Source organism: Periplaneta americana, chromosome 3, assembly GCF_040183065.1.
Source record: "Periplaneta americana isolate PAMFEO1 chromosome 3, P.americana_PAMFEO1_priV1, whole genome shotgun sequence".
NCBI classification, from domain to species: domain Eukaryota; kingdom Metazoa; phylum Arthropoda; class Insecta; order Blattodea; family Blattidae; genus Periplaneta; species Periplaneta americana.
In genome coordinates this window covers 98,125,957-98,152,218 of record NC_091119.1, presented here as the reverse complement: position 1 = coordinate 98,152,218, position 26,262 = coordinate 98,125,957, and the positions used below count along the sequence as shown (strand labels likewise).

General features: G+C 37.3%; 1 protein-coding gene across 4 annotated transcripts in view; it reads right to left on the bottom strand.

The window, feature by feature from the left end:
- Nucleotides 1–3,014: 3,014 nt before the first annotated feature.
- Nucleotides 3,015–26,262, bottom strand: part of gek (serine/threonine-protein kinase gek) — a 136,996-nt gene continuing 113,748 nt past the window's right edge. For all 4 annotated transcript variants that reach the window (XM_069821078.1, XM_069821077.1, XM_069821075.1 and 1 more), the window contains exons 29-30: nucleotides 15,268–15,434; nucleotides 3,015–4,212 (exon numbers count right to left, since the gene is read on the bottom strand). In XM_069821078.1, coding sequence (XP_069677179.1) covers nucleotides 4,102–4,212; nucleotides 15,268–15,434 — 278 coding nt within the window. In that variant the 3' untranslated portion in view covers nucleotides 3,015–4,101. The remainder of the gene's footprint in view (nucleotides 4,213–15,267; nucleotides 15,435–26,262) is intronic.

Sequence of the window (26,262 nt, the reverse complement as noted above, 5' to 3'; positions counted from 1 at the left end):
ATAGAGTGGAAAAGTTTGAGGAAACAGGCTCCATTCTGAATAAAAGAAAATCTAGTAGCTTGCATTCTCACTGAACACAAATTAGATAAAATAGGTGTCATGCTCGAAAAATCTCTGCAAACTTCTTTAGAACGTTTAGTTCAGAAAACCAGGATATCCAAATCATCAACAGTGAGAGTAACCAAGAAACTTCACTTACATCCGTGCAAAACACAAGTAAATTAAGTGAATATGATCCATCCTCAAAAGTAAATTTTTGTAATTGGTTTTTCCAGTCTGTGTATGTTTGATAAGATATCAGTTTTTCTTTCTTGCCATGGTTACAGGACTGATTTAACTGGGGAGAACATCTGCTTTGGCCATGATAGCACATGTTCGTTAGTCACTGCGCAATCTCAGACACCCAATGTAAATGTAATTTGCAAACTTAAAATAGTCTGATACTACTGTCATTGGAATAATAACAATAATAATAATAATAATAATAATAATAATAATAATAATAATAATAATAATAAAAAAATGCTTCACTTGACAAACTCGCAGTTGCCAGAATATGAATCATTCTGTTCACTAAGAAGGCATCAGGCTTGTAGTAAAATTCTCATTCCATTTAAGTGTAGTCGCAGTACTTTTTAATGTATGGTACATGAAAAAAAATTGTACATAAAACTTGCAATTAATTTAAGCTGTTTGAAAAAGTTTAAGTAACTTATGTGTATTAATGTATGTTTCATTTAGTTAAATTATAGTCATTTCCTTTGTTCTGTACTGATGAAATGTTCTAAGGTATTTCTCATGCTAAGTTATAATAGTTTCTGACTCCCTCGACCAATAATATTCTTTTAGACGTGCATTATCTCTACTTAGAACTTTTCTGATGAATTTCCTCAGAAAATTCCCAATGCACTCTGGAATTTCACGTCTAAAGTAAAATCACATTAAGCTTCCCAAGTCTGTGAAGCGACCTTTTATGGTATGGGTTGCAAGGAATAGCTATAGTAACCAACTACCTATCCTATCCAAATCCCATTCTCACCTTCTCGTGGTGCAACCTGTTTGTACTAACGAGACTCTGGGGACCAAGTCATGGCAGAATAACTATTTCAAGCACTACAGAGGAAATGTTGTAGTAACAACACTCATTGCTGATCTGCCATGGCAATGGAACATTCCTTGTGTGGCAAATAGGGAATATGGTTGGTGGATTTGTCATGACAATCCTTCCAATTAGGCTTGATGGGTCCACTGACCAATGACAGGGGGGTGGCCCTCCATACCACATGGGCGTTGAGGAAAGACAATACAACTGCCAACTCACAAAACTGTGGCGTCCATTAATAAATGGATGTATATTCTTGATGAAATGCTTCCCATCTGAAACATTGTGAAGCATTGTGCAGCACTCCAGAATTTTCAAGATATCACCTCCAAATATTGGGTAGAAAGGAAGAGAATAACTTCCCTGTTAACTCTTCAGCATTACATACATACATATCTTTTATGGTATAATAGGCCTGTTTTTGAGTTTTCCTTCTTTCTACATTCTCAATGTTCATAAATAACAATTTTCTTCTGTACTTCTGGATTTCCTACCTGGAATTGAAAAACATTCCTGCCCACTATTGGCTAATAACTTTCCTCCTTTCTTGCACAATCGTTTTCACGAAACTCTTTGAAATTCTGGTCGACTCTCTTTATTACACTTGAGATTAAATGTGCCTCTGTATTTCAAATGTTACACGACTTTATGCTTACATTTCGTGCTTGCTTCACTGCTTCACAATGAAAATCCAGATACATTCATGCTCATTTTGTGAAGAATGAACTGTACTTGTTTATACATGATCTTTGCAGTGGCATCTCTTCAATGAAACTGATCCCCTCCACTAGCTACCTACGTGCTAGACACACAGTTGATTCTGTACAGGTCCTCTTCCAAGTGGTAGGGCTACAAATTAAGAAATCACTTTAGATTATGCAACACAGAGTAATAGGAATTACTAAAAATATTGTTAATATACTTAATATGCTGAATCAAGTGTTCGTCGTTTAGTAGTGTTCTGTTTGGTTTTGAATGATTTTTTTATATTTAATCTTTGTGGAAATAAAGAAGTCTGATTTAACTTAAAACCATTCAACATTTTTATTTACATTGGATAGTTGTAAAAGCTATCACTGCTTTTAATGTTACAACAAGGCTTTATGGGTTCTTCTCGTCAGTTTAGGTAGCCGTTATAAAAGAAAATACACTCCTTACAAGTGCATTAGTACCAGAATAGCAAAAGGAATTCTAAAAAGAGTTGTATTTTCTTTCTCTGGACCACACTCGAATATTTTGGACTAAATTCCCAAAAATATGAGTGCTTTTGAATTTAATCCATTCGTTCAGGTTTTACTTATATTTGCAGTATGAATAATGTCATCAATAAATTAATCTATAACTTTAATTCCCTTGCTGGATTACTTCATCACTCAATTTTGTTCCTACATTCCAATTTAAATATAATAATTGCGCTTAGTTGCAGGTGTTATGATACCTTATATAATCTTCAGAACAATCTGAAGTTGAATTAATAGTTTAAAAGATAGTAATTTCATGTAAGTGAGCTTGCATAAATTTGAGAAATGCTTGAAAATTTACAGAAGACTAAAGTTTATAATTTCACTTAATACATTATTGAAAGAAGGCCATGGTGGCTTGTCATTCAGACTACTACTGCTGCAGTAGATATGAGTTAACAATACGATTTGAAGGTTACATTTATTTTGTATATATATATATATATATATATATATATATATATATATATATATATATATATATATATATATATAGTCTGAGAAATAACAGTTCTTGCATATGATGAATGGTTTGAAGATGACTGTTCTTCATGAAATTCACTGAGAGGGTTAATGGTGGAAATTATAATAAGTAAGACTGTAACACTGAGGAGATAGTAGCAAATTGCATATGTAGCTTGTTACGGGGATCACAGAGCATCTGGGCCCACTTGTATTTCAAATGTTTTATTATGCTATATATTAAAATCTCAAGGAGGTATGACAACAGACATACCAACAGATTTCAGAGAGAGAGGATAGCTGTACAATGTTTGTACATATCTTGACAATTCCACAATTTTCCATTGTAGCAATGTGAATACATAAAAAAATGCAAATAACATGATAAATTAAAAACTTAAATACAAATAAAAACAGAAATAAATTACTCAATGTTAACAAAAAAGGCAAATATATATGCTTGTGGCATTTCCCACTCCTTGCCAGGTACAGCTCTTGAGAGTGGCGAGTGGAGTCCTTTGGACACTCATTCTCATCAAGCAGACAAATTAGCACCTTGACAGCCGCTACTCTCAAGTCTTGATAACAACCACAAAGCCACAGGAGAAAATTAATGTCTAGATATCAAAGTAAGTGGCGACAATTTAAAAGATAGTTGAGGCATTGAGGCACACAAATCAACTCCTATAATGTTTTTCATTCCATGCTTTTACACTCACCATGTGGCAACCATGACATTGGTTCGCGATGCCAGAAGATGGGCGTCTTGGGACCGATAGTTATTATGGAGAAATGAAAAGGGGGACCCCACATTAGATATCTAAATGCAACAGAGTTCCACTTCGCTGACCACGCTGCGCAAGTGCTGTCATCTACCTGCTACTCACTTAACTAAGTTATTAATAAATATTTATCATTATGCTCACTACAATCACAAATCAAATTTCATTTTAGTTCAGAACGTAGTCATTATAAAGAGACTTTACACAAATATATTAAATTAAAAAAAAATTGCTTTGCAATGATTCTTTTTCCTTTTGAAATGGATGTCTCCATTTTTAACTTGTACTTGGTAATAATTAAATACTAAAAGAAACGCAAGCCAGGGTACTCCATCAGACTCGACCTTGTTTAAAAGACGATATTTACACAATTACGTAGTTAGTTAAGTACTTTACCATGTGGGGTCATTTCAATAAATAATACATCTTGTTACTAAAATACTGGGGATGCATTTCCACACACTCTGCACCATGAAGGCATCCACTACAGCTACTGGCTTCGTGCCACGATTGTCTAACTGTCGTAGCTGGACGAGCCATGGTCATGGCCAGGGCTCGGAGGGGTGCTGGGGTTGCTGCTGTTATTGGAAGCGATCGAGTGGCGCGGACTGCTCCCACCCTGGTCCTGCAACACGGAACACGAGAGTTTAACTATACCCAAAGCTGAAGCCACTTCACCTGTCAGCATACTTACATAGATTCCTTCATTATTCAACAATATTAATTTATAGTCAGCTTACATTTCCTTATGCACCTGCCACTTGTATTCCGTGACAGTCTTTAAACACTCCTCTCCGCACTCTCCACCCCCTACACCCACTTTCCTTGAGGGTCTGTCTTCAGTCCCAGATATACTGCAGTCTATTGTTTCCTGCTTTGTACATCATGCTGACCCGCAGAACCTACAACCTCAATTGAGACACTAATCCAGAAAGATAGCTGTCTGCAAGGCAGAGAAAAATGGTTGAGTAAATCCTAAGTCCACTCAGTCAGAAAAAGGATCATTTTACATGCTGTAAATCTAGAACATGGGACTTTCGGATATATAGGGTATTTCAAAAGTCAGTTCAAACATTAAACCGCTATAAATATTGCAATATTTGAGATAGGGAAAAAACAAAATCACAGTGTTGGGCAAACAACAGGGTTTACAAAACTTTGGGAAGATGTCCACCGTTCTCTTCTTCAATGTACAACATTGTCTGCAATACCATGCACAGCATTTTGCAGATAAAGTCTTGGAATATTGGCAATTTCTTGCGAGATGGCATCTTTCAGTTGCAATAGGGTTGTTGGATGTGTCAGGAAAGCTCTTTCTATAAGATAACCCCACAACCAAAAGTCGGCCGGATTGAAATCTGGAGATCGCGGAGGCCACATTGTTTTTTTATTTTATTGGGTTATTTTACGACGCTGTATCAACATCTAGGTTATTTAGCGTCTGAATGATATGAAAGTGATAATGCCGGTGAAATGAGTCCGGGGCCCAGCACCGAAAGTTACCCAGCATTTGCTCGTATTGGGTTGAGGGAAAACCCCGGTAAAAACCTCAACCAGGTAACTTGCCCCGACCAGAATTCGAACCCAGGCCACCTGGTTTCGCAGCCAGACGCGCTGACCGTTACTCCACAGGTGTGGACCACATTGTTGGAAAGTGCCTACTGATGACACGATCGCCAAACATCTGTGTAATTAATTGTTTTGCAGGGATAAAGATTTGGGGTGGAGCGCCATCTTGCATGAAGATTATGTTTTCCATATCGACGAAGTTCTACAACATGCTGTAGTAGCGCTCCCCGTTTACTGTAACAGTCTGTCTTATTCCATTATCGTCCATACCTGTAGAGTAACGGTTAGCACATCTGGCCCGGAAACCAGGTGGTCCGGGTTCGATTCCCAGTCAGAACAAGTTATCTGGTTGAGATTTTTTCCGGGGTTACCCTCAACCCAATATGAGCAAATACTGGGTAATTTTCGGTTCTGGACTCCGGACTCATTTCACCAGCATTATCACCTTCATCTCATTCAGACGCTAAATAACCTAAGATGTTGATAAAGCATCGTACAATAACTTACTAAAAAAATGAACGGTGGGGTTAACACGCGTAATTGAGGTTCGTTTTCCGACCAAAGTCATCAGTAGGCACTTTCCAACAATGTGGCCTCTGCGATCTCCAGATTTCAATTTGGCCGACTTTTGGTTGTGGGGTTACCTTAAAGAACGAGTTTTCCTGACACATCCAACAACCCTACTGCAAATGAAAGATGCCATCTCGCAAGAAATTGCCAATATTCCAAGACATTATCTGCAAAATGCTGTGCATGATGTCACAGACAGAATGCTGTATGTTGAATAAGAGAACGGCGCACATCTTCCCAATGTTTTGTAAACCCTGTTGTTTGCCCAACACTGTGATGTTTTTTTCTCCTATCTCAAATATTATAATATTTATAGCAGTTTAATGTTTGAACTGACTTTTGAACTACTCTGTACTTCTTTTCCAAAGAAAGCATCACCTCTTTGAAATCCATTTTCATGAGCCAGATATGAACCTACTCTTCATTCTACATAAGAAGCCTCCACAGATCATCAAACACAATGCAAAATACTTCAGCGCCCCAACCACTTAGTGGTCCTATGTTTGCGTCAGAAAATCAGGCATGCATTGACAGGTGTGGAACAATGAAAGATGACGTCACATGGTAGATACATAGATATGCCTAATTATTTTAAACTAACAATCTAACATAATGCATCGACTGCATGACAGATTTTTTTTATAAGAATGTGCAGTGAGGAACAGAAATGTTGAGCAGCTCGAGTATTTTCTAACTCAAAGAATGCCACACTGCACATGATTCGGGCCAAAAGCCTGGTTCATACCATGAAAAGATATCAGTTTCTTTTTTCTGTTTAAACATTACATATCTATGCTGAGGAGACATTAAAACATGAGGAGGGGTGGGGTTACTATATTTAAAATACGTATACAAATATATAGCTAATCAGCAATGTATGTAATGGAGGGGGAAAGAAACTGGCCACCCTACCCCATTATCTCCTGGCCTAGTTGCCTCATAAGTGGGCCTTCTTGGTATCACTTGTGAGGTTCAGTCCTGTCTTCGGACAGTTGACTAAACAACAACAAATATACAGATGTAAAATGCTGTAGTTATTTAGAAAAAACAAACCTGAAATATGCAGTAGAGCCAGGAGTATTCTACCGTGTTATGAAAACAGCTAATGCTTGAAGGTAAGCGAAGTAGTCGAGTGGCTTAAAGCATATGTGTTTAGAATAAGGGATCAACGGTTCGAATCCTGATATGATCAATTATGTTTTATATTTTTAACATGTAAAAATGTACACCCTTTCATAGGGCTTCATATCAATTTGAGTTCCTAAATGTTATAGCCTATTAATATTATTTACAGCATTTATCTTTCCACTATACTTCACTTTAATTCTATACATCAATTAATTCATTTCAAAGACGTTGTAATAATCATTCATATTATACTGTAAGCATATTCGGTAATTTTAATTAACCCTACAGTAGATGTTGTAAGTTACTGTCACTGAGTAGTTGCTGTGGACTGACACTTCACAAAAAAAAATTGAATAATAGACAGAGAACTCATGTGACTGCATTTGCATATAAAGTGTTCCAGTGTCTAATTTCGGACAGATATGAGAGCAACTTCATTAATGCAACCAATCAAAGGCGTCTCTTAAAAACATTAATACATGAATAATGTGAAAGTGTTGGTAACAGTGGTGACATTACAGTGTGTAATTGCGGACATTCCACAAGTATGCTAGTGTCTACAGCCACAACTGTATTGGCTAATATTTTGTTGACCAATTATTCTAAAATGAAACAAGATAGTAATGCCAGTGCTTCAGAAACAAGAAGAAAATTGCAGGCTTTCACATAAAAACAGGTAACAGTGTGTATTTAAATGACATCTCACGAATAACTTTACTGCTTCTACTTCTTTAGAGAACTGCGAATTCCTATCAGTTTTTTGCCTTCTTAACTGTAATTTTTCTGTACTAACAGTGTAAGTCTTAGCAGTATGTAGCAATAGTAGTAGTTGTTTAGTCAACTGTCCGAAGACAGGTTTGAACCTCACAAGTAACACCAATAAGGCATCATTCATGAGGCAACTAGGCCAGGAGATAATGGGGTAGGGTGGTCAGTTCCTCTCCCCCTCCAATGCATACAAACATCGTCAAGTGAGATGTACTGCATGATAATATATACATATCAGCCAGAACTCAATCAGAGGTAGTAATAATAATAGTTTTATTTTCCCTGGCAGAGTTAAGGCCATCAGGCCTTTTCTTCCACTCAACCAGGATCAAATCACATACAGAAAAAATACATACCGGTATACAAATATGAACTTAAAAATAAAAATAAACATAATTAAGTAGAAAAGAGAGATTGAATACATATACACATCAGTATTAACTTTGAAATAACAATAATAAAAAAATATATATGTAATAAAAAAAAAAAGAGACTGAATACATAATCATAAACAGAAAAATACATTCTAGTATGCAAGTATTAAGTTAAAAGAAAAAAAAAATAATTAATACATATGAATATAATCTCACAACTAAAGGAATAGTACAATTAGTATGATCAGCACAGCATGTGTTACATTGAGACAATGACAATTACCTAGATATTAGTGTTAATGGAAAAATAAAGTAATGACTGTGTAAAATAATAATAATAATAATAATAATAATAATAATAATAATAATAATAATAATAATAATAGTAATAGTAATAAATAAAAATTATACCTAAAACTAGTTCTGTGCATTTAAAATATTTCTAAACAACCTAATTTTAAACAACTGAGGACTAAGACTACCCCTGATTTCCAGCGGTAGCGAATTCCATGAGCGGGCCATGGCTATTGAGGAAGAACTTTAGTACAGAGATGTCTGATGACGTGGTATTGATAGCAATAGATTGTGCTGTGAACGTGTATTACGATTATGATGTGAAGCTAGGAAAGTAAACCAAGAGGCAAGGTAGTTGGGTGTGGAATCATGTATAATTCGATATAGCAGGCAAAGAGAATGTACTAATCGTCGATCTTGCAAGCAGAGCCAGGAGAGTCGTAGAAAATATTCCGACATATGATCATGTTGGCGGATATTGAAAATAAATCGGACGCAGACATTATGTACACGTTGAAGTTTTTGAGAAAGTTCAGCACTTAGGTCACTATATAAAACATCACAATAGTCAAAGTGAGGCATTACAAGGGTCTGTACTAGAATTTGTTTTAGTTTAGTAGGAAGGAAATTTTTCAGGCATTTCAAAGAATGCATGATAGAGAAAACTTTTCTACAGATATATCTGATTTGCGTATTCCAGTTCATGTTAGAGTCGAAATAGATGCCGAGGTTTTTTACAGTAGCACTGAAAGGAATTATTTTGTTGTTGAGAGAGACAGGCTGAAGGGTGTTCATAGTAATAGAGGATAAAAGTCTTTGCTGCCCCAAGAGAATGGCTTGGGTTTTATCTGGATTGATATTTAGCCCAAATTTTCTTGCCCAATTATTAATTGACAAAAGATAGTCATTGACGCTCGACAAACGTTCATTAAGAGTATCAGGCCGAGAGTGTATATATACTTGAAGGTCGTCCACATACAAATGATATCGGCAGTGCTCCAGAACTGAAGAAATGTCATTAATATATAGAGTGAAAAGCAAAGGACCTAGTACAGACCCCCTGAGGGACACCTGCTCTCACGTGTCGCCAAGAAGAAGAACGATTATCATGATATACACATTGCTGGCGGTCGCGAAGGTAGGAGTCCATCCATGTGACTGCACTCTCAGAAAGATGCATTTGTCTTAGCTTTGAAATCAATATGTCAATGTCGACAGTGTCAAAAACTCGGCTGAAGTCAATTAGTGTCAATACAGTAATTTCACGTCTGTCTATAGCTTCACGAATGTCTTCAGAGATCTTGAGTAGAGCAGTAGTCGTACTATGGCTATTTCTAAAACCTGATTGACAGGCGTCCAATAGATTGTGTGGGAAGAATGCTGATTGGTCTGTAGTCATTTGCAGTCATTGGTTTGGCAGTTTTAGGGAGAGGATGAACGAGGGCGTATTTCCATTGTTGTGGGTAGGTAGAGGTGATGAGGGAAGCATTGAAAATGTGAGACAAGGTAGGGAGAATTATATCTAAAATCAAATTTAGCATCAAAATATTAATGCGATCTGTGCCTTGAGCTTTAGTTTTAATCCTTTGTAGTGCTATTTTTACGTCTAGATCAGTGACATTAGTGAAATAAAATTTGTCGCGGTTGAAAGTTCATCTATGGCTTGTTGTTTCAGGTCAATATTGGGATGTGAAGTCGAAGCGGATGTAAAATGGTCATTAAGTACATCTAGAGGAATGTTGATGGGATCCGTTGGCGTCTTATTCTGTCCTATCCCTATTTGTCGTAAGTTGTTCCATAGTTCACGTGCATTTGTGGACAGCTCGATTAGGCTATGGGTGTGTCGGAGTTTGGAGTTACGTATCATTTGTGTGGTTTGATTTCTAAATTGCTTGTATATTTGCCAGTTTTCATCAGTTTTATTGCGTTAAAATTTACGAAAGGCTTCATCTCTTCTACTCATGTGATCACGAATTGATTCGGTGAGCCATGGTGCATGACAGCGCTTCAGACGCTTTGTTTTTGTAGGTGCGTGTTTATCATACAACTGCAATACTAAAGAATTGAAAGTGTCGATTTTTTCGTCTACGGTGCGTAAGTTCCAGACAGAACTCCAGGGAAGTTGAATGGCGTCATCTGTGAGCTTTTTTCGGGCACTGCAATGAGTATTTAGCAAAGATTAAATCATGTGCAGATAACCCAGGAACAGGTAACTGTCCATGTTTCAGTATTCTCTGTGGCTGCGATGTTACAATTAAGTCTAGAAGAGTATCTGATGTGCTGGTATGGTGTGTAGGTTGAAGGGGAAGAACAGACATATTACAAGAATGGAACATATTTTTAAGCTGTGTGGCAGAGGTAGAATTAATAATGAGGTCAGTGTTGAGGTCACCCATAAGAATGACGTGTTCATAACAAGGTAGAGTGTCAATAAGAGCATTTTCAAGATCACAGAGATAACCGATTTTAGGGGCTTTATATATAACACATATCAGACATTTCTGTATGCTAGTTTGAATTTCAATAAAAAGGAATTCTGGACGACCACAGTATTCAGAAGTGGACTGGCATATAACCCTAGGTTGCAGTTAATTTCTAATGTAAGCGGCTATGCCTCCACCTCCCTTGCCTACTCTGTCATTTCGAACAAGAGTGTAGCCATCTAACTTCACAAGGGACGACGGTAAGGTTGGCTTCAGCCAGGATTCACTTACTAAAATCACACTAATTTGAAGGGGTGCGAAGATTGAATGAAATTCATGGAAATGACAAAGGAGACTCTGACTATTGACGTGAGAGATTTTTAGTGAGGTTGGAAGAGCTGTGAATGACCGTCTCAGCAGGTCCGAGGTTGTTGGGTGTGGGGAAAATAATGGGTCGCTAGAGCTGGCAGTGTGGTCTAAAGAATTGCGAAGTGGGAGGGGAAAGTCGGAGAAGGGATTGCTTGCATCAGGGGTAGTCGGAACATTCCAGTTAACTAAGTCAATATTGCCAATATAAAAACTAAGAAACAAAGTAACTAAAAGTAGCTGGTTACTTAGGAAAAAAGACTAGTATCTAAAATTAAATTTAAAACTTAAAATTCTTAAAATGTACTTAAATCTAGAATTAATAGTCTAAGAAGATGAAGTAAATCTAATAAGGAATAATTCAGAACTAGACCTTGTGTCACATGTACTCCCGACGTCTACATGTTGAGGTCACAGCTGCGGGTCACACGTCTCTTGGTTCCATCGATGTTCACTATGATTGTTCCATCTAATGTCCACACGTTGTTCAGTCCGAACTTCGTAATTGCGTCCTTCAGGATGTTGTGTCGCATTGCCGTTAGATCTTCTCTCAGTGTCACACCGCTGCCTTTGAGCCTCTTCTTATTACTAAACATTTCACTCCTCTTGCGGTATGACACAAAATTAGCAATAATAGGCCACGGCCTATTATTGCTAATGTCACGCCTGCCCACTCGATGGCTTCTGTCTATGTCGTGAGGTTGGACGTCCACACCGATCCGTTGTGCCACCTCCATAACGATCTTTTCAGTGTCCTCTGTCGCTTCCTCCGCCACGCCAAATATTCTCAAGCACTGTCGACGCTGATATTGCTCGAGATCGTCGATTTTGTTCTCAAGCGCCTCAATTTTCTTATCGCGAGTCTCTAGTGTTGACTTGAGATCACTAATAACTTTGTTGTTGTCTTCAATCGTTTTTTGCAGCTCCGCTACAACTGCGTTGGTAATACTTTCTCTGATGAGGTTGGTAAGGACTTGCAGGGTTGCAGCGTCTTGCAAAGATTCCTTCACCACGCGCTTGACACTTTCCTCCAAATCATCAATTTTTATGCTTTTTTTCTGCGACATTATGATTAAGATAACACCGTAACAGCAGAACACAAAATAATGAATGAAAATATAATACTACTAACACTCAGAACACCTACTGTAGAGTTGCAACTCGAGAGCGTTCGTGATGCGTCTATTGACTATCCGCTATGACACTTAAGCTCTAATACATAATAGTAGATAAAATAATAATAAATTATGCTGATTACTGTCTTACTAATGTAATTTACTATTAACTATAGTAAATAACGTCAAGCACCAATAACAAATATACCTAAGACCCTAGATCATACATGTAACAGATAACTCCTTGCTATGTTAAACTCGGCAGCACTTTGAAGAGAACAACCACCAGGATCGCCACCCGTCTGCCGTAAACGAACACGAGATGGCAGCACAGTCGCTAATGCAATTCAAATGGGTATTATGACGTGACTCCTTATGTAACAACTAGATGGCAGCGTAGTAAACCTGACAAAAGTTGTTAACCTCAAAGCCTATAACCCCGACATATCTGTTACATATATGATCTAGCCTAAGACCTAAGAGAAATGGCATGCAGAGCATGGCCTGTTTGTATGATGTCACGATTCTGCTATGCAGGCCCAATAAAGATATCGTGAAGGCCCCAGTATACCACACTACACACATTCCAATAATTACTGTACCCATAATCATGCATAACTATTGGTAGGAAATGAAAATTACTTTTAAATGAAACAGAAGAAGCTAAAAGTTTAAATTTATTTGTTACATTATGTTTCTAAAGACATAGTTGTTAAAAAAAAGTGACTGTAATCACTTTCATTTCAAATATTTTTCGCATCTTCATAGCTTTAAAAAAAAAAAAAAAAAACTGTTAAGGTATTTCTACAACATGATATACACACAAAATGTAGGGAAAATGAATAAAAGATAAAAAAAAAACCTTGGTTCTCTATGACACAATATCCTTATATACAAGATTTGGATGCACACTAGGGTGTACAAATAAAAATCCGAAATTCTAAATCTAAGGGTATATACTGTAAAAGTTGCCTTGTAGTTTCTACTATAAGCAGCAAAAAGAAAAAAAGAAAAGAAAAAAAAAAAAAAGGACTCTAATTACATTTTTTACCAAACCACAGACAGAAGCGGGCGATGATGAAAACTCTGTTCGACTGGGCCAAGCAGATTTCTGATCCACAACACCTTGATCAAGAACTCGGCTACCTTATGTCTACAATGGAGGCCAATGGCTATTCCACAAGAGAGATTAGAAGAGCCTTGAAACCAAGAAGGCATACACCGCTCAGTCCGAGTCAAGGCAATACCAAGATAGGCATGGTTTTCCTCCAGTACTGTAGACAGGTTACAGACTGCATCAGTAAGCTACTGAAACAACACAATTAGAAAAGTCTTCCTTCCAACAAAACAGACCCGCAGTTGGTTACGTCTGGCTAAGATGACTGGAGTATAGAGGGTCCCATGCTCCTGTGGTACAGTATACATTGGCATGACTCAACATAGTTTCAAGACTCAGATTACGGAATATAGAAGAAACTGTCGTCTATACCACATAGATAAGTTGAGCATACCTTTCAAGAGGGGGGACACAACATCAGGTTCGAAGATACTGACATCCTAAGCGGTACACCACACTTCTATGCCAGATTGCATTGGGAGGCCTTTGAAATCTATAAGCACAAGAACAACTTCAATCGAAACGAAGAAGCCCTTAAAATCAACCAAGCATGGTACCCAGCCCTGAGAAATAAATGCATCAAATCGTTCATCCAACAGCTGAACATGACGGTAGCTAATCAGAACACTTCGACCACCAGTGCGAATCATGATAACAGCAAGCCACGATCCATCCAGACCTTAAATACCATCATGCAACCAGTTACAGTCCCAGTCGTTCCCGGCACTCTAAGGAGATCTTTTCACTTCTGTGTGCCACACCACTGATGGTGTCTGCCAGAATAGTAGACGAAACGTATGGTAACAACAGTTCCCTTTAGCCTGGATAACATCGATCCCAAGTAAGTGCACTGTTGTCTTGACATTCTGGCTAACATCGAGTATTATCATCACTTAAAATATCTATTTTCTTGACATCAGTGAATACAATATGAAAGGAACTCATACAAGGGTGTACTGAAAAGTAATGCCTCCTAATTTTTTCTGTCATTGTTAACATATTTCGGAGTACTAGCTGTCATACATTCTACTCAGTTAACTTTTCTGCTTCATTGAAGCAAGATGCATACCTCCATCGCTAGAGAGCTCTGAATTATAGTTTGAACCATGGTGGCATAACAGCACTATGTGCTGTCTAAAGCAGCGTGCTATGATAGAGTTTATAATGGCAGAAAATGCAGTCCCGATTGACATTTATTGGAAAAATAAAGGTTGTTTATGGTGATAAATGTGTAGACATCAGTATTATGCGACATTGTTCTGTTTGTGCTTGTAATGAACCTGGTGCGACTCTCAACTTGTGTAATAAAAGACGGAGTGCAATGCCATGTACTGCAACTCTGATGATGCTCATCGGAATCATGTTGATGAACTCATTAGATTGAATCGTTGCATAACACAGGAGCAGCTGCTAGTCAGGTGTGGCATAGCACGGAAGCATGTTTCATGTTTAGGCAATAATTGCAGAACTAGGATTCCGAAAACTTTGAGCAAGATGGGATTTGGTTTCACTATCTTTGATTATCCTCCATACAGTTCCGACCTGGAACCATCAGATTTTCATCTGTTTCCAAAATTTAAAGAATACCTGAGAGAACTGCACTTCAATTCTGATGATGCAGTGTAGAAAGGAGGCTATGGCTCTGTCGTAAAAGTGAAATATTATACAGTGACAGTATCAAAAAACTGGTGTCCCATTGGGAGAGATGTGTTGATCGCTAGGGTGACTACGGTATGCGGAGAAATAATTATATTGACACCAATAAAGTTGTAGGATGTTACTACTTTTTGTTTTACTCAAATAACTATACCAGTTTTCAAATAAAAATTAGAAGGCAAAACTTTTCAAAACAACTCGTAACAAAGTAAGAGGCTCAAATCAGACCAACAATCTTGTGAAGGTCCTCTTATCTCTTAACACCATGGTTACATGATGGGTATATAAACTGCCACTCACTTTGCACACCTCGTGCAGAGACGGCACACTGCCTAGGCTCAGGGGGGTGTGATGGTGGGGCCCTGATGTCTCTGAGTCCCCCGGTGGCCCATCAGGTGACCGTGGAAGTGACGGGGGTGTCACAGCGGGTCGTGGGGGTGCTGCTGAGCGGCGAGACGATGTGGATCCTGAAGAATGTACATACAATGCAAAAATTTCTTAATACCTGTATAGCTGAATAAAGGTTGCACGTCTTCAAACTAAAAGTGAAAAGTGCTGCAACTATATGTACTGTACTCATTGTAAGACATATGTTGCTCGATAATTTTTAATCTGGTATGTCTCGTAACCAGAACATAGCACGAAATGGAAATATAAAAATTGGAAATTTATCCTTTGAAAAGGTGGAAAAGTTCAAATATCTTGGAGCAACAGTAACAAATATAAATGACACTTGGGAGGAAATTAAACACAGAATAAATATGGGAAATGCCTATTATTATTTGGTTGAGAAGCTTTTGTCATCCAGTTCGCTCTCAACAAACTTGGAAGTTAGAATTTATAAAACAGTTATATATATATATATATATATATATATATATATATATATATATATATATATATATATATATCGGTTGTTCTGTGTGGCTGTGAAATTGGACTCTCACTTTGAGAGGAACAGAGGCTAAGGGTGTTCGAGAATAAGGTGCTTAGGAAAATATTTGGGGCTGAGAGGGATGAGGTTACAGGAGAATGGAGAAAGTTACAACGTAGTACTGCACACACTGTATTCTTCACCTGACATAAATTAGGAATATTAAATTCAGATGTTTAAGATGGGCAGGGCATGTAGTAAGTATGAGCGAATTCAAAAATGCATACAGTGTGTTAGTTGGGAGGCTGGAGGGAAAAATATTTTTAGGGAGGCCGAGACGTAGACGGGAGGATAATATAAAAATGAATTTGAGGGAGGTGGCATATGATGGTAGAGACTGGTTTAATCTTGCTAGGATAGGGACCAATGAACCTCCAGGTTCCTTAAAAGCTATTTGTAAGTAAGTAAGATAACTTTAAATCACAGATTCAGAGTTGACTATGTGATGGTAAGGAACAATAGCATAGTGGGATAAGGATGGCAAGAGCGACTGAAATACAGGGTCTTTCATAAGTAACGTGTCTATCGAAAAATTAACCACCAGAGCTATTAAACAAAAGAATGGTTAGTGTTTTAAACCTTTATTAAAACACATAAATTAAAAACAGTCTGAATTATTAACAAATTATGGTGTACAATTTTCAAAATGTCTTCTATTTCCAACTTTAAACCGGGCAGCAATTTTTCTCTTCTGTAATAATGTTAGCGGTTGCGTGGCATTTTATCATTCCAGTCTATCACAACAATGTGTGCAGGCATGGCCATATGCCATTATCCTTGGTGTATAAAAGGCCATGCTCCAGGTTATTTTAAGATGGCATCAAATGCACATTACACACGGATAAGTAGCTTCCCCTGGCAGCAGGGAGAGGAAGTGTTTGTTTCCAAATTGACTGTACGGCACCAGGAAGGGTTCTTTCTCGTGAGGATGATCATCATTTCAAAAAATTATCCAAAATAGTTGATTTTCTGATTGACTCGTTACTTATGAAAGACTCTATAGTTAGAAAGAATCTATCCCAATATGGGCGATGAACAGCCAATATATTTTGGCTGGAGGCCCTCTATCAGGGACACAGTTCTTTTATGTGCTGTAAATGTACGACATGGACATCCAATATTACTTTCCTTCCAGAGATTTTAATTATTCTTAAAATTGGATGTGCTCGACAATGTCTGAACTGTGAACTTTAGATCCTATGGCCAGCATGGTAAGTGCAAGACCAAGGATAACAAGGAGATCGAACCCTGGTTCCTCTAGTGAGAGATAATTTCAAATTAAAAACGCTGCCTACCATGTATGTAAATGAGCAGATTGAAAATACACAAGACTAGAAGTGGATTCGGAGTAAAGTCATACATACAGAGTAAGATGGAGCAAGAATGCGTATTTTGTGTTCAATATTTTTTTACGAAACTATAAATGTACAGAAAGATCTGCAAAAATTGAGATATAATGCACTATCCATTGCAAAGATACAGAAAATTTCAGATAACCCAGTAAAGAGTATTTGAGCAGTCTTACCCGCTGCATGAGGTAAGATTGCACTCACATTCAGGTAAGAATGTGCATACTATTCTATATCCAATATAAGAAAGACACTTGACATCAACATTAGCACTATGTATTACTACGCACAGCACGTGTTTTTAAGTACATATGACATCAATCCTACCGATGTCTACATGTCAGCCTTACTTTTATGATTAAAAGAGAAAAGTGTACAATGAATAATTTAAAACATGCAAATACTGTATATCACAGGTAAAAATAAATAAATTGAAAGAAAATATTATTAACTTATGAATACATCATTCGGAGTCGCTATCGCTTGTAGACAATTCCGCAACACCCATATCTGACTCCGAATCAGAAGAACTCTTCCCCACATTAATAAGAAGACGATCGACCATGTTATCAGTGAGTCCATCAAAAGTCAAGGCTATGTCTAAGAGTTGACGCACCTTTTTCAGTTTCAAAGTCTTGTTATTACTTGCGACGTAACCTTTAACATTACTCCACATGAGTTAAATAGGCAATAAATTACTGTGATAAGGTGGCAGTCTTAATACAGTATAACCTGCTTTCTTTGCCATGTCGTCTATAACATACTTATTCTCATTACTGTCAACTAAACTTTGTGCTAACTGCAATAGTTCAACTTTAACATGGGTAGCATCAAACGACACACCATGTGATTTTAACCAGTCCATGATTTTTTGCTTTTGCCATGCAGAATTTGGATGACGTGATAACCTTAGTAATTTGTATAGCTCTATTGATGAATTGTTTGTGTCTGTAATTTGAAGTAATTTGCATGATATGTATTATCAATTTCTGTATATTACAACTGATTGAATTGTTTATGCCTTAAATTGAATTAACTTACTTGTTTTGTATTATATGTTATAGATCAACTAATGAATAATCGTTTGCGTTTGTAAATTTAATTAATCTGAGTGGCTATATCTATATTTTTAATAGAGCCATCGATGTAGCTCAGGTGGCAGACTCGCTGGCCTGCTGATCCGGAGCTGCGCTTGGGCTTGAGTTGGATCCCCCATTTGGTCTCATTAAATGGATTCTTCCGAGGTCTTCCTCAGCCGTAGGACTGAAGCTGGATGATCTATGGCAAGTCCTCAGCCTCACTTCATTTCACCCCCTTTGGTCTGATTACCTGGTTGGGTTTTTACCGAGGTTTTCCCCAACCATAAGGCAAATGCCGGGTAATCTTTTGGCGAATCCTCGGGCCTCATTACACCTCCCCAAAATATTGTAAAAACATTGTAGAAAATTACAAAATTGTGAAACTGTAAAAATTGTAAAATATTGTAAAAACTGTAATTGTAATATTGTAAAATTCTGACTTGTTCCACATCTTAAAGCTTCATTGCTCATTTAAGATCTATGGAATATAATAAATGAAATGAAATGAAAAAAAAAAAATGAACCTTACACTGTGATAGGAAGCATTATCTCATCACAATTACAATCCTGGGTTCGAGATTTGGTAAGATATTTTTAAACCATGCCTCGAAAATTTCACAAGTCATTTCTTTATGATAGTTACTGGTTTTCTTAGACTCAAAAATAAGAGCATCACCATCCACAAAACCACTGTCACTATCGATGTGAAGAACTATTAGTCTTTTACTTTACTAGTCGGATTTTGCAACCCCTTGGATTTACCAGACAAAAAAGCTTGCTTCTTGTTTTCTATTGTAGTATCAGTCCATACTCCAGAAGTACAATAGCCCCTCATTAATCCAAGTCTCGTCAAGATAATAAATCTTATGTTCTGTATTCCTGTACTGGTACTGCCGAATTAATCTCAAATATTTTCGTCTCCACACAGTAATATTGTCCCTATCTAATATTACGTTAATCGTTTTGTTTTTCACGAAACCGAAAGACTGTGGAAGCTTGATCGTTTAAAGTCGGGTAAATGAGGATTACTATTTACATTTGTCTAAAGTTGGCAGTTCATTCTTGAAAAAGTAAGCATGCACTTTAGATCAGATAGCACATTTAACAAAATCGTCCACTTTTCCCAAAACAGTTCTAGGTTTTATAGATTTATTAATTTGTCCTAAAGAATATTCTCTGTAATATTGACACTTAATATTTGAGGAGAAAAATTCACTCCGGTGCTGGGGATCGAACCCGGGTCCTTGGTTCTACATACCAAGTGCTCTGACCACTGAGCTATGCCAAATTCCCCAGCGCCAGAGCAATTTTTCTCCTCAAATATTAAGTGTCAATATTACAGAGAATATTCTGTAAGACAAATTAATAAATCTATAATATTCCCATTCAGAACGGCCCCGAGGTTCACTCAGCCTCTTATAAAATTGAGTACCGGGTCTTTCCCGGGGGGTAAAAGGCGGTCAGAGCATGGTGCCGACCACACCACCTCATTCTAGTGCCGAGGTTATGGAAAGCATGGGGCTCTACCTCCATGCCCCCCAAGTACCTTCATGGCATGTTACGGGGATACCTTTACCTTTACCTTTTTTATAATATTCCCATAGCTAGCAGTGCATAATAACTGCGGATTCTCGACCAACAAGTCACTCAGCTGAGTGCGCTTCTAGTATAATGGCAGTTGACATTGGACATTTACGTCATATAAGATTCTCCCTTCTAAAAAGACTAGCAGGAAAGAAATGGGGATGCTCTAGGAATACTTTGAACACTACATACAAAATGTTTATACAGCTAGTGCTGACATACTACAGAGAAATTTTAATTACTTCACCTTTCACAAATGAAATGAAATAGAATATGTTCAAAACCAAGCTCTCAGGCTCATTACTGGTGGAATCAAAACAACTCCAATAGATTCTATGAGATTCCTCACTAATATTAACAGCATCAAAATGACAATAGAAGAAAAAGCACTGATTCAATATGAAAAACTTATCACATTACTAGGAAACAATTGGCACTCATACAGTCCTCTCTGTAGATTGAAAACTCAAAAAAGTTTCATATCCATGATTCAAGAATTAAAACAGAAAATCAATATCCCGAATTTAAAAGAAAACTTAGAAGTTAAACCAAACCCTTTAACTCTATTAATATAGAATATAATCTAAATTTAACAGAAGAAATACTGAAATCAGAAGTAAGCACTGAAATAACGAAACAATTGTCTTTAGAGACAATTAATATTAGGTACCCTCCACAAAACTGGCTTCATTTATACACCGACAGATCCTTGATCTCCAGAGAACAAGGTGCCGGTGCAGGTGTTACGTGCTGTCTCTTCTCACTTTATAGATCTCTTGGATATGGAACAACAAGTTTTGATGGAGAAATCGTTGCAATAAGTGAAAGTCTCAGGAATCTTCTATGCCACATCAATAAATTTAAGAATGCAGTTATACTATCAGACTCCAAAGCAGCTATTCTATCAATAGTCTCTAAACACACACCTTCATCTCAAACAGCAGAAATAACTAAAATGCTCTCTCAATTAATATCACTCAATAAAACAATTGTATTCCAATGGATACCATCCTATTATGGAATCCTGGGAAACGAGAATGCGGATGCTCTAGCAAAGAAGGGCAGCACTGCTACTTACAGACCTGTTACTAAATCTACATATTACTCTTTGAAAAGATTTATTAAATCTACATACTTAGACATCAACAAACAAAATTTGATAACACAATCTCAAGTAAAAAAAATGGAAATCTCTGCATCATAATCCACAGTTAATTCCCGATTTACCACGAAAATCGTCTGTAGCTGCATTTAGATTGGCAACAGGCCATAACTGTTTGGCCAAACACCTGCATAGAATTGGAATATATCAGTCCCCTAACTGCCCATTGTGCAACTCAAACCAAGAAATGGATTCGGAACACCTCAAAATCTGTGCTTCAGTGGCTGACCATGATAATGTCTTTGAAAAATATTGGAGTGCAAGAGGTCAAATGACTTTATTGTCAAACACCTGGCATTAGAAAAGAACAACATATATATGCCTAACTTGGAGTCAGGCCACTAAGGGAAACATTGAAGGAGGAGAATTCGATCCGGTGCTTTGGATTGAATTTGGTGTAGCTCAGTGGTCAGAGCACTTGGTACATAGAACCAAGGACCTGGGTTCGATCCCTGGTGCCGGAGTGAATTTTTCTCCTCAAATATTAAGTTCTAGGTTTGTTTCTCTTCTTACATAGCATCTTAAATTACCACTTCACAACACGTCTGTAAGCTCTGCAGTTAATTTTACTATATCATTTATTACAATGTCAAGATTCTTCTCTGTTAACTTTTTGAACACGTTTGAAACTATTTGTTTTTCACCACTCTTTAGCAATTTACTCTTCGGACACTTCTTATAAAACTGATCACACATGTTTTCACACAGTCAATTTGAAATCGGTCATGCTCACTCACCATCTTGTTCCTCACTAACGTCCATCCACTCCCATTCCCACTTCTAACTCCAAATCACATGCCTTAGCAAGTTTCATTAAATAATTTTTCTCCTGTTCTTTAGGAGGAAAGTACATACATATGCAACGTGTTTTACTATTAAATTTTGGTAAGAATAACTAACAAGTAGCAATAATATTTAACAAGTAATGGATCTATTTCGTCGCTTACACTCAGCTGTACTCTGGTCAGCAGCATGTCACTGCATTCTTATTAGTCACATGCTTCCCCGAATTAATAAGTTTGCTTAAGGAGACGTCCACATGCATTTGTTAACACCAAATGCTTTCTTATATTGGATAGAGAATAATAATATTAATGTTACAACATCTTCATTGCAAACAATCATACATACTCATTATGATATCAGAAAAGGCTAACACAATTCACAAATTAAAGTTCCTTTTTGATATGAGGTGCAGTTTTCGGTCAACCATTCTTCACATATGGCACAATGAATCCAGTCCTCAACTGGGGGATCGATGTACTTCTCAGCTCAACAAGGACTTCTGACATTTGCAGCTTTCTATATTTTCTTCAATACGAATGTTTCAATTTGGTTTCCCCTGCACTTCTTTCGTCTAACTCTTCTCTTCCAACTTGGCTTTGAATGGAGATCCAGTTAACATCTATGATTTCTTGACTTTCCGTATAATGTGCTAATGTTCTGTGCTTTTTGGAGTGGTGATAAGATCTGTTTAACAGGAATGTACCCTTATGACTAGGCTTCGAGACTTCGAACCCAATAGAGCAGTTCAGTGGGAAATCCGCATAATGGCATACTGAGTATAGTGGTAAAGCGTACAGTGGGTGGGAGTACTGTAGAATGAATGCCAACAAATATGCAAAGGAAAACGCTCTGATTTGAAGGTTCTGACGAATAATTTGGTTTTCATACAAACCTATTTTCAAACTGTGTCTGAAACTATTACACAGTTAGAAAAGTTAGAGCAAGAGATGCCGGAAGCCATCAAATTAATTGAGGAAATGACACAGAGAATTAATGAGACACCAAGTACACCAGGTACTGAACGTGTAAAACAGAAGTGGAAATCAATTTTATGTAAAAAAAAAATAACGGATATGGAACATTGTGTAATATGTTGTTGTTGTTGTTTGTTGTTGTTTTCTAATGCCAGGCGTTTGACAATAAAGTCATTTGACCTCTTGCACTCCAATATTTTTCAAAGATATTATCATGACTAGCCACTGAAGCACAGATTTTGAGGTGTTCCGAATCCATTTCTTGGTTTGAGCTGCACAATGGGCAGTTAGGGGACTGATATATTCCAATTCTGTGCAGGTGTCTGGCCAAACAATCATGGCCTGTTGCCAATCTAAATGCAGCTACAGACGATTTTCGTGGTAAATCGGGAATTAACTGTGGATTTTGATGCAGAGAGTTCCATTTTTTCTCTTGGGATTGAGTTATCAAATTTTGTTTGTTGAAGTCTAAGTATGTAGATTTAATAAATCTCTTCACAGAGTAATGCGTAGATTTAGTAACAGGTCTGTAAGTAGCAGTGCTGCCCTTCTTTGCTAAAGCATCCGCATTCTCATTTCCCAGGATCCCACAATGGGATGGTATCCATTGGAATACAATTGTTTTACTGAGTGATAATAATTGAGAGAGCATTTTAGTTATTTCTGCTGTTTGAGATGAAGGTGTGTGTTTAGAGACGATTGATAGAATAGCTGCTTTGGAGTCTGACAATATAACTGCATTCCTACATTTATTGATGTGGCATAGAAGATTCCTGAGACATTCATTTATTGCAATGATTTCACCATCAAAACTTGTTGTTCCATATCCAAGAGATCTATAAAGTGAGAAGAGACAGCACGTAACACCTGCACCGGCACCTTGTTCTCTGGAGATCAAGGATCCGTCGGTGCATAAATGAAGCCAGTTTTGTGGAGGATATTAATTGTCTCTAAAGACAACTGTTTCAGCATTTTAGTGTTTACTTCTGATTTCAGTATTTCTTCTGTTAAATTTAGATTATATTCTATATTTAATAGAGTTAAAGGGTTTGGTTTAATTTGTAAGTTTTCTTTTAAATTCGGGATATTGATTTTCTGTTTTAATTCTTGAATCATGGATATGAAACTTTTTTGAGTTTTCAATCTACAGAGAGGACTGTATGAATGCCAATTGTTACCTGGTAATCTGATAAGTTTTTCATATTGAATCAGTGCTTTTTCTTCTATTGTCATTTTGATGCTGTTAATATTAGTGAGGAATCTCATAGAATCTATTTGCGTTGTTTTGATTCCACCAGTAATGAGTCTGAGAGCTTGGTTTTGAACATATTCTATGTCGTTTATGAAAGGTAGGGGTTCATTTCCCTTTCCTTCCTCCCCTTTCTACTTTTCTGTTCCTAGTGCTGACCTGCTATGGCACTAAAATCGTCCTCCAGTGGCTTAAGGAGGGAAAGCTGGTGATCAACAAGATCTCCCAGCTAGGTCCAATGGACCCGTCGACCAACAGCAGGTGTGGTCCTCCAGACATTCTGGGAGTTGTGTATGAATGAAGTAGCCGCCAAAACGTTAAAATATGGTGTTCACTTAAATCGGCTACAACTTGCCATTTAACTCCAATATGAAATGAAATGAAATGAAATGACATTGTGTAATATAAAGAGCAAATTAGCCACCAGAGAATAAAGGACTGTCTCTTAGAGACTGCAATGATGTTAGGTTTTTTTTTCTTTTTACTCCTATCACGTCATGCGATGTAGAGCGCAGCTTTTCACAGTACAAACTATGTTTGGCAGATAACCGAAAAATATTTACGTTTGAGACATTGAAAATGTATTTTGTAGTACATTGCAATTCGGTACTGTAACTGCACTTCCTATAGACGACCAATAGGATAAATGAAGAAATTAAAATTGCTACATGTTTATTTCCACCATTAACACTTTGTATAATTAAACACAAATGCTTATAAAAGACAGGAGAATAAATGCTTTTCACATTCTTTTGACATTGTCATTGTGTAATGTATATTTACTTTCAGAATGTACATATATGTATGTTCCCCCATACTACTGTACTTTACTCTAAATAGCAACGTTGTTACCTCAACACATCTCTACCTTTCACTACCTGCAGCGAGTCAACAGCCTATAGTACATGCACAGTAAACTTATTGTATCTGGTCCCAAGTCTCGAAGCCTACTTATGACCTAGTGTCAATAACTCCACTTGCTGAATTCTGATCATATGGAGTTTCATCTGAAACCTGTGGTATACTGGATTGTTCCTGTGCATTGTTATTGGATGTTCCAGCATTGTTCACTCCACTTGTTGGAGGCTGGTCACCTGGAGTTTCTGCTGACACATCTGTCATGGCATTTCCAACTGGAGCTGCCTTTGTATATACTTTGATAAAAATAGAAGCCACTTGATAAATTGTAATTGGGTGATCTGGGTGATTAAACATCTGTTTATCACACTCGGATGAATAAAATTACTTCAGAGATCCAAAAAAGATCTGTCATGTGGTTGAGCTTTGTGGCTACTGTGTGGCTGCAGGGACAACATGTGAATGTGATTTCTTCTGCATATGTGTTGTGTGACTGTCGAGCATCAACTAAAGTACAAATGTGTACATTCCCTTGGGAATGCTGAAGCCACTGTAGGAAGAGCACATTAGATGCAAGCAAACCACTTTTGTGGGGCAAGACTGCGCATGTCTGCAGTCTTACTCTCTGGTGCATCCTAAAAGAAAGCACGCGATGTTGTTGAGCCATTACACTAAGACATGTAAATGAATATACAGATGGACTCAGCATTAAAACAGCTCCCTTTACGAATGAACAGCGCAACATTATCCATACTTACAATGAAGAAATTCTACAAAAACTTTAAACATAATAAATAACGAAAATCTTAAAATTCTTCCCACTTATGCTTTTCAACACAAATAACTTCAAAGATTTTTTCACTCTCATACATGGCTAGCTTCCATCTTTGACGACATGATGTTGGGGCAGTGGTACCAACTGTGACTGATCAATCAATCTTCTTAATGTATCCAGCTGTTTGCTGACAACATGAAGTCCACTATAATCCACTGTAGTCTATTCAGTTGTTGTTTTTCACGAGAAATTAGGGGTATTTTGATCGCTGTTCATTATAGATGCCTGTTGTTAGTAGCCAGAGTTGGGGTGTAGTCAATATATACTGCAGGGCTGTGTCTTCTGCAACTGGTACTGAAGATTTTAATTTACTTCTTTTGTGATTTATGGATGGACAGTATAGAAGAATGTGTTCCAGATCTTCATCATGATTATTACACCACAGACAAGTAGGATTATCAGAAATGTGAAATCGGTGTAGGTACAATTGAGTGACAATGTGACCTGTTCTGGCTCTTGTTAAAAATGTTTGAACATGTCTGGGT